This window comes from Haliotis asinina, chromosome 8 (genome assembly GCF_037392515.1).
Source record: "Haliotis asinina isolate JCU_RB_2024 chromosome 8, JCU_Hal_asi_v2, whole genome shotgun sequence".
In the NCBI taxonomy this organism is placed as follows: domain Eukaryota; kingdom Metazoa; phylum Mollusca; class Gastropoda; order Lepetellida; family Haliotidae; genus Haliotis; species Haliotis asinina.
Genome location: NC_090287.1, coordinates 33,824,530 through 33,834,639, shown reverse-complemented (window position 1 = coordinate 33,834,639; position 10,110 = coordinate 33,824,530). Strand labels below are relative to the sequence as shown.

General features: G+C 40.5%; 1 protein-coding gene across 2 annotated transcripts in view; it reads right to left on the bottom strand.

The window, feature by feature from the left end:
- LOC137294163 (glutamate receptor ionotropic, kainate 1-like) overlaps positions 1-10,110 on the bottom strand; it is a 31,705-nt gene that overhangs the window by 5,436 nt on the left and 16,159 nt on the right. Inside the window, exons 6-9 of one of the 2 annotated variants that reach the window (XM_067825149.1) lie at positions 5,910-6,098; positions 4,523-4,623; positions 4,075-4,165; positions 1,954-2,257 (exon numbers count right to left, since the gene is read on the bottom strand). In XM_067825149.1, the coding sequence (XP_067681250.1) occupies positions 1,954-2,257; positions 4,075-4,165; positions 4,523-4,623; positions 5,910-6,098 (685 nt within the window). Of the gene's footprint in view, positions 1-1,953; positions 2,258-4,074; positions 4,166-4,522; positions 4,624-5,909; positions 6,102-10,110 lie in introns of both variants that reach the window. The other variant, XM_067825148.1, reaches the window with a different exon arrangement.

The following is a 10,110-nucleotide window of genomic DNA, read 5'->3' as shown; positions in this document are numbered from 1 at the left end:
AGCTATATGGAAGCTGTCTGTAGATAAACGAGTGTGCACCAAAGAATCCTGTAATTTCGGTGTACGCAACTGGGATACGATGGCGTGTGCCAACCATGTCAGGGAGTCTGACCGCCGGATCCCGTTAGTCGCCTCTTACGACAAGGCATGGGTTACTGAAGATCAGTTCTATCCCGCATCTTCACGGGTACCGCAGGAAGTGATGACGGTTTATCGATTTCGAAAACCCCACGAGAAAGAGCCAGGTTTTGAACAAATCAAGAAATATGTCATTACCGTTTGTTTTCGATACATAGAATCAAACATACCATTAAAAACGAAGGAATGTAATAACAGTCCAATCTTTAATGAGACACCTTGGACATTCTTAATAGAACTGGAAAATTAGTTTTACCACACTTCAAAAAAATTTCTGAAGACAAGCAAATTTGATATAATGCTGACAGATTAGATATCCACATTCATGTTACCTTTCATGAGTTACTTTTCTTTACCTACCTTCACAAATCAAGATCTACGATGCGTTTTCAAACTGTTTAGTATGGACACAGAGCCTCTGTATTGTTGATAAAATAAATTCCCTTAAAGAACCCTTCACGCTTATTCTGAATTTACGGGAATCAAGGAGAATCGACCAGAAAAAAAATTGTTTCTCAAAATCGAACCGCATTCTGGGGGGGATGTAAAAATAAGTAATCTTTTCAAACTTTGTAAGAATGCGATTCCCAGATGCTATGCAACGTTTCAGTGATTGGTGGCCACGTTTTGATGCAATCCGCGGTGTTCTGATGACGTTAGGGCCATTTGAAGAGCGCTTTGGACGTTCTGACTGTGTTCGGGCTGTATTTGAGGTACATTCGAACTGTGGCCACGTTTTGATACAATTCGGCGGTGTTCTGATGACGTTAGGTCCATTTGAAGAGCTCTTTGGACGTTCTGACTGTACTCGGGCTGTATTTCAGGTACATACGAACTGTGGCCACGTTTTGATGCAATTCGGCGGTGTTCTGATGACATTAGAGTCATTTGAAGAACTCTTTGGACGTTCTGACTGTACTCGGGCTGTATTTGAGGTACATTCGAACTGTGGCCACGTTTTGATACAATTCGGCGGTGTTCTGATGACGTTAGGGCCATTTGAACAGCTCTTTGGACGTTCTTACTGTATTCGGGCTGTATTTGAGGTACATTCGAACTGTATTCCAACTTCAGTCGAAATATTCCAGTATATTTTAAAAACATTCCACCCGAAGTCCAGCAGCAGTCGAGAGACATTCCGACTTATTCGAGACATCCAGACATGATTTTAAATGGCTTGTCTTTTCTGTACTCCCTCGAATATGTTCATAATACATAGAATACAGTTAGAATGCAGTAAAAATATTTAGAATGCAGTTAGAATGCAGTAAGAATACTTAGAATGCAGTTCAAGTGTACGTCAAATGTCCTTCGATTTTTTTCCACCTCGAATGTACCTCAAAAGTTTTGGACATTTTTGGAATGAATTCGAAATGCAGTAACGAGTTTTAGAATTCAATTCGAATTTCCAGGAATATCCAGAAAGTTTCATTTCGGCTCATTCCGCCTCGAGTGTGAAGGGAGTATTAGACTAACGTATTAGACTCTGTAATGAACGTATTGTACTGAAAAAAGTTCAAAGTGAAAGAAACTAAAATGAATTGAAAAGGAGCCCTGAGACTTTCTCCATTTTCCTGACGCTGTGAAAACCTGGCATTGCCGCATTTTCAAGACTTGTGTGGCTTTCTCGATTACATTTGCTCCAGGGTCTGTACGAAAGACTAAGGCGGGTATTAACAAATGCCGATAATGTCTTAGTCTTAAACAACCACTCCAAGCCAGTCAGACCAATGGATTCGAGTTGATGAGTGGATAGTATCTGAAGCTGATTTAGAATTTCTAGATGTGATTTACGGATTGTCCAGACGTACTCACTGTATCGAATGAACATCCCCCAGATCAGAAGCGTGGTGTCTCCCAAATCCACACCGGTCGTCGGCTTGTTCCTGTTGGTGCACTGGAGGAAGTAGAGTAGAAGTACCGAGAACACAAAGGCAATGGCCAAACACATGTGCACTTGCCATGTGAAAGGAAAGAACAAGATCTTCCATTGGGTGGACTCCGCACTCGGGATGCGGTACACTCCCACACCCTTGTCGTACCCAAACGGGTAGGTGAAGTCCATCACTTTCAACCGAGAGGACGAGATAGTCAGGGCCGCCACTGTTAGGTCGATTTGCTGAAAGTATCGGCATGATGAGAATGATGAGAATGATGAGAATATCTGCGTGAGAGTGCGTGAAAAGCTCAAGTGTTCAAATGGAGAGTTATAAGTAGTTTTACGCCCTTTTTGCAATAGTAAGGCGATATCACAGCAGAAATGGGCTTCGAACCCGAATCTTGTTGTGACGAGCGAACGCTTTAACTGCAAGGCTAATCTAGCGCACCTAGACAAACTTCTGCGTATTTTAAACAATACGAAAAATGCAAGTTTAGAAAAACGACGGTCCGACTGTCTCATCCGTCAGTTGTTCTTCGTTAAATGTGGACCAATCAACGTGTATTACGTCACCCGAAAACTGTATAATTCCGAATGTTAATGAGTGAGTGAGCTTAGTTTTCGAACGCACTCAGCAATATCTCAGCTATGTGGTGGCGGTATGTAAATGATCGAGTCTGGACCAGTCGATCCATTGATCAACAGCATGCGCATTGATCTATGCAATTTGGATGCGATGACATGTGTCAGCCAAGTCAGCTCCTGATCACCAAATCCCTAATCACCTCCTACGACAAGCATGGGTAACTGAAGATCAGTTGTATCCCGGATCTTCACAGGTCATTGATATTAATGACACTCGTTCAAATGATAAGTTATGATAATTGCAAACATGGTGTCTGTTCAAATGTAAAGCATCATCATCAGTATTTCAGACAAAATAGGTGATGACGTATTATTGATCAATACATTTACATTATACTGGAACGTCTCAACAATATGATAATGAACGTCCCCTTAAGCTAGCAGAACTGCTGTAATCTTGATAGTCAAACAAAATCAATCAATTGCTTTTCAAACATATACAGCAAACAGATGCAATACCCCATGCCTATGTAAACACTTCACCCACTGTAACATTTCTGGGAGACTGGCAGATCGAAGAACATCTGCCTTCCTTGTAACTGGAATCTTTTTATGATAAAAATATGTTACACACTTATCCTATTTCCAAAGTTTGTTTGTTGCTTAACACCGAAATAATCCTGCTACATGGCGGCGGCCTGTAAATAATCTAGGGTTGTTGATTTTATGTCGAAGCCTGTGGAGTGGCGGAAGTTAGGCAGTTAGCGAACAATATCATGAAGCTTACACAAGCAGTATAACAAAGGAGAAAGTAAATAAGGTGTGGTCTTCGAATGTATGACCAGTTGTATATGGGCAAGACAATTTGATGTTCTTGTAAGCACCAATAACGAATTTAAATGGGTAGTTTCTGATATACAAATGATATTAAAACTATTCTCTAAATGATGTTACAAGTGAAGATCTGGGCTAGAACTGATCTTCAGTAACCAGTGCTTGTCGTAATAGGCGACTAAGGAGATCGGGTTGTCAGGCTCGCTGACGTGGTTGACACATATCATCGGTTCCCAGTTCGTAGACTGATGCTCATGCTGTTGATCATTGGATTGTCTAGTTCAGACTTGAGTATTTACAGACCGCCGCCACATACCTATAATATTGTTGAGTGCGTAAAAATAAACTCATTTACTCAAAATAATGTTATTCGAATTTAAAGGTTGCTTCATACATTCAGCAAATAAATAATTATTTGCACATTGGATACATTACTTACACATTGTTCACAAACACATGGTATAAACAGAGCCAGACCTTATAGTTTATTGGTCTGTCAGGCAAACTCCGGTTACAAAGAGCACAAATGGAGAGGTAATTAGTCATTTTTGTAATACAGTACAGCGCAAGTGAGTGAACAAAAAACGTTATATCCGCTCGTTCGTTATAGAAATGTTTACAGGGTCAGCATGACATACGTTGTTCTGAAGCTCTCCAACCATTCCACTCCACACTCCCGGCGCTATCTCTTGGCCCCACTCCCCGTCAGGGGGGTACTTGACTCTGTACCTGAGAACATGATACAATGGTACAGTTAGCACTACGGTAAATCACACAAGCAACGCCTCAATGATATTACTCTTCGCTTAAGTCAATACTGTAACTCAGAGCACAGATTTCAAGATCTGTTTGTAGTGTTCACAGAGTCGACACGTAGATTAATCGATATCCTTGGATATGGGGAAAAGGTAAGTGTTGTTTGTGGACGTTTCTGAATAGCTATCACGAACAGGTCAGAATGACAAAAGAACGGCACGGCCGAAGAACAATGCATTTGGAATCACATTAACATTCACTTAGTAAGAATGTGAAATGTCAGTAGGGAAACGTTACTTGAAGATGTCTTTCAAAAGGCAAACAACGCACGTGAAGTTGAGTCTCAGGGATAATTCATGCAGCATATCTACACACAGACCCTCGAAAGTCAGCTCGCCGGATACGTTTTTCACAAACGTGAAGGGAGCCCACTGAAAGAAATGATAAAAATATAATGAAATCCATCAAAAACGCATCACCGGAACAACGCGTTGTATCTCCTTGATGAATGAACAATAAACGAAAAGTGTTCCAAGGTGAGTCAACAATATTACATGACGGGGGTCTGTAAATAACTGGGCCTGGACCAGACAACCCAGTGATCAACAGCATGAGCATCGATTTACACAACTGGGATGCAATGACATGTGTCAACCATGTCAGCTGGCCTAAACACCAGATGCCGTTAGTCGCCTCATACGACAAGCATGGCTTACTGAAGATCAGTTCTCGGATCTTCATGGGTGTCATGATATAACTGGAACTGTTACCACAGCGGTGGTTAAAGTGTTCACTTGTCACGCCGAAGACTTGGGTTCGATTCTCCTCATGGGTCTAGTGTCCATTTCCGGTGCCCCTTGCTGTAGTATTGCTGTCGTAAAAAACAACACTCACTCGCAGGGGTGTTAACACCAAAGTCTTCAAACCGATGTTCAACACTTGTGTGCAACACTTCACAGTACACCATCGACCATTCTTACAATGAACCAGAAAGAAAATATCACAATCGATGAAATTAATCCCTGAGTTGTGAGACTGCATTGGAGTAACCGTATGGAAACCATCGTATAATGTTTCGGCTTCTTTTAGTACAGGTGATTACTTTTGTCTCAGAGTGTATGCAAATTGTTCGCTGGCTGGTTTAAATAATGGAATAATTTTGTTTGGTTTGCCCATTAAGGAAAAAATTCTATGGCATTGAAGAACTGAGTCTCCCTCCTGGGAATCAGAGAGGATTCCTACAGTGTCACCCCACAGAGACAGTCAGGGAGTTCGTTGTTAGGTAAAATGAATATTCATGTGACTTCCAAAAAAAATCAAGATCGGTTGCCAAAACAATATCAAGATATAAATACTCAGGTCTCGAAATCGAAGGCAAGCGCCATTCAAAATAGGCGTTATAGACGGAGCAGTTATATTAGTGCCCTGTTTGCGTTATGAACGTTATTGTGGGAATAAAGGGTTATCAGTATCTTCAAGATAGATATCTATAACAGTAATGAGCACACAGCAATCTAGCACAGAGACTTCCTGCTTTTAGATGGTATAGTCAGGCGCCCTGACCTTACTAACCCTTTTATAGCTAAACAATCAACAATGTCACAATGCCCTAATCGTATAATACTGTGCCACAGGTAGGTAGAAGGTTTGAAAATTTATGGATGACAACTTCTATGTCATATTCTTTAATGAAGTGTATTAAAGTGTGTTACAATACCCTCATCGTGGATGCTACGAAGAGCCTGCCGTTGAAGCCGTATGCCAGGTTTGGAAGAAGTTGGGAGTAGTTGTAGACGTAACCGCTGCAGTTGAACTTTCCCACGTGTGCAAGACGTCGACTGACGTTACCGCCGACGACGTTACGATACATCAAGGTGTACATGTCGCCCCAGCAAGTCTTGTCACTCTGCTTAAAAAATAATAAAAATAAGGTCTAAATTCCTTTTCTTTGTATACTATCTAATACGGTTGTCGAAGTATTACAGGGGCGTTAGCATTAACTGTTGTTCCAATTGTTAACTAACGCCTGCTCATGTGGTGAAACTGTGCACTGACCGTGGTAGAGATAGGATGCTTGCATGTACCATTCTTGGAATACGTAGTCAGGGGTTTCAATCTTGAGGGGAAACAGCGTAACACTGGTAAATCTCTGACACAACATTTTAACACATGCATGCATGCATGCATCTATCCATCCATCCATCCGTACATACATACATACATACATACATACATACATACATACATACATACATACATACATACATACATACATACATACATACATACATACATACATACATACATACCAAAGAACTACTGTTTAAAGTCTTCATTATGCAAAGAAAAATATATACGCTTTTATATACTTGAATACATTCTGTCCAATAAAGGCAAAGGTATTGAAACTGTATTATGCATGTCCTATTCCTAGTTTTGACTTGTGCGATCGGGTTGACGTGGATGACACATGTCATCGTGTCCCAGTTGCTCGTAGAGTGATGCTCATGCTCTTGATCACGGGATTGTCTGTCCCAGACCATATTTCTGAGGACAGCGTTAAGCAGCAACTATCTAAATCTCTAAGACCGCGAGTATTCAAAGAACAATTAAAATGAACTCATGGGAGCCGCGAATCAAAGGAATCACTTTCCGCCGACAAATGAAGCAACAATGCCGAAACTAGGCAATATAGAAGGATGCTCTCGTCTGTATTCTACTACAAAGCAGCCCCTGATGCCATCTTCTCAGATGCATAGACACGGCCATAATTACTTCGTGAGTTGTATTCATGCCCAGGAGTACAGTCATATAGTGCAGTCTTGTGAAGTGTGATATTAACAATGTCTTTGTGAAATCGATAAATGTAACTGACTCTCATACACATGTGCTTATTGTCTATAGCTGGGATGTGCAAGTATATCATTTACAAGTACCATGCATACGGATTTATGGAGTAGCACTGTGGTAAGTACGTTCACTAGTCATAACGGAGACCAAATTCGATTTAATTTGGAATTGATTTAGTCGTTTTAAATATATCCCGGTATAAAAGCTGGGACGAGTGCTCAAACACCCATCATTTCTGAAGCACCCTTAAGTAAGCTTAAAGTCATATGGCCAGAACACAAACACTGTTAAGTCAGGTAGACAAGAAAAAGAAAAACAAGAAAAAACAGCAACAAAACAAACAAAAAAAACCGGAGGTTAGACCCTTTCTAAACACCTCACGCTTTTCCTTGTTATCTAGACAACATGTAATTCCTGCAATGCCTCATGAAATATGAGAGAAGAAAACAAATATGCTTTTTCAAAAATAGAACCACATTGGTGATATTGGTCCATGAAATTTCAAACGAGTCACGTTTATCAAAATAAAAATAGTATATTGATTGTTACAATTTTGCCACAATGGAATGCATAGCGCAAAAAACGCATCCTGGGGAACTCTATTGCACGTTTCGAAAGTCTCAACTTGCCTGAAAATGTCGTAAAGAAAACGAGGTTCGCAATATGCACGTGCACGGCGGAGAAATCGCGAGCACGGACATTACCTATATATCGTCGTTTTGCTTTTAGACATGCATTGGCCTTTTCAGCCAAAGCATATCGTTACGCCACGACTCACTGTTGTTGTCGAAACATTGCCATTTCCCTATATTCGAGTCGGGAGTCCTAATCTGCAGTTGTTACATCTGGGTACTTCATCGAAGTCTAACTGTGCAATGTCCTATATCAGGACTGTGCAAATCATTCGCATAACCGTCTATGAGCAGCCGGACTTCGAGCCAGAAGGTCCTCTTTTGGTCTTGTGCTGGAACAACTACATCGACGTCGACGGTTCCTCTGGTCGTTCATAACACTGGTGACGTGTGTGATTCAGTGACGAATCACACTTTCTGCTTCAGTGCCGTGACGCAAGAGTACGTGTCTATCGACGTAGAAATGAAACGTTTTGTCAAGAATTGTGTCGCCCGGGTTAACCGATATGGAGGCAGGATTGTGATGATGTGGTGTGTGATGTGGGCGGTATTATCCTACATGCAGAAATCTCAATCTAACTGCTATATGGGACGCGAGTTTTGGGGATTCACATGGATCCGATGATTAACCAACTCAGGTAGATGTTTCTGCAAGATGATGTCAGGTCTTATACAACACATCCCACTATTTAGTATCGTCAGAATGAGGACATGGCGGTGCGTCCTTGACCTTCCAAATCGCCTAGCCTCAACCTCATCAAGCATTTGTGGGACGTCCACGACCAACGCGTACGTGAACGTCAACTGGCGTTACAGACATAGCCTAATTCGCAGCTCTTTTGGGGCTCACGGTAGCCAGAACAAATACTGAACATAACGCCCAACTGGGCACGGACACCTTCACATATTTTTACTTATGTTAACAGGATATTTGATCTTTTATACTATGACATTTGGCTGATCCAGAGTTATATGTGTTATCTGACTATTCGTTAATATACACCGATTTCTGTGTTTCTTTTCGGGGAAATTGTACTCTTCAATAGCCTTTTTGCTTTTGATTCCATCGTCAGAGAAAATTCATATTGAATACTAAATAATTTCAAACAAATGAAACTCTAAAACGAGTCACGTTTATCAAATATTAAAGCGGGTTTTTTGTCAAGTCATTTCATGAAATTCCTGGTCATTCCATAGCTATTTGTTGTATATTTCATCATAAACATTCGTCTCCTTCTGTTTTCTATAAATTACTTTTTATTTTAAAAAAGTATAATACTAGCGGCGAATAACATAGGGAACGAAAAGTATGTATGTCCCTTGATGGGCAATCACAAAATACATCGATCGACGTACACAGCAATAAACCATTTTTATGAGTGGACCTGATCTGTCTAATTGCGTTGACTAGATCTGTTTAATAGCAGCAACACCAGCACAAGAATGTTGGGGTGAATACACAGTAGTTTCTGTGTATTTGTAAGGCTTTCGTGTGTTCACTATGTTTTCCATCTCCTATTCACCGTTTTTTCACGGCGTGAAAAATGAAGAACTTTCCTATCCCAGTTTTTTCACTCTTCGCTGTCGAAATATCTGCCCTATCCTTTCCCTGGAGCACTTCTATAAAAAAAGCAATTTAGCAATTTTTTCTTCATCCGCATATATTTGCAAAATGTCCGAAACGAATATTCGATCTGCACCAAGGCTTAATTTAAAGGCTATTTTCAAGTGATCTAAACAATAAATTAGTGTAAAACCGTTTTGGTGTCTTACGTTATGACCTAAACGTTTATTTAGTACATACCGGCGTCATTAGCAGTAAAATCAAGCGCAAGGAGGTTTCTAACGATGTCTTGATTTTACCAGGATGTAGACCATGAAGCTTTTGCCAAATTAAGCAATCTATTTCATCTCAATTTCCTAAAACATGTTACACATCATTTTAATTATACTTGATCTATTTTCAGCCCACCAGCGCTTTCGCTGCTTGAGGTTAGAGGTGATGACTGTATACAAACGGATGGCCTGACTGGTTTGTAGTGTGTACATCACGTCTGTAGCAATGATAAACTAGACTTCTAGTAATTGCATGTGTAACAAAATACCCTACATAATGCACAGAGACCTACAGTCGGTAGTCTGAGGGCGGTTGGGTAGCCTCGTGGTTAAACCGTTTGCTCATCATGTCCAAAGCACCCACATTGGTACAATGCTTGAAGCCCATTTGTGGTGTCCTCTGCCTTGATATTGTTGAACAATTGTCTTATTCGTTGTTCTTGTTTTTGAATTCAGCAATCAATCGAAATAACATTTTATCATCGTCAAATTTGTTTTCAGACATTGTGTACATTGTGTTTTAACAATAGCGTGCTTCGTCTGTCTAGTTTGTAAATTCAACAATCAATCACTACAACATTTTATCATCACAAAGAAACT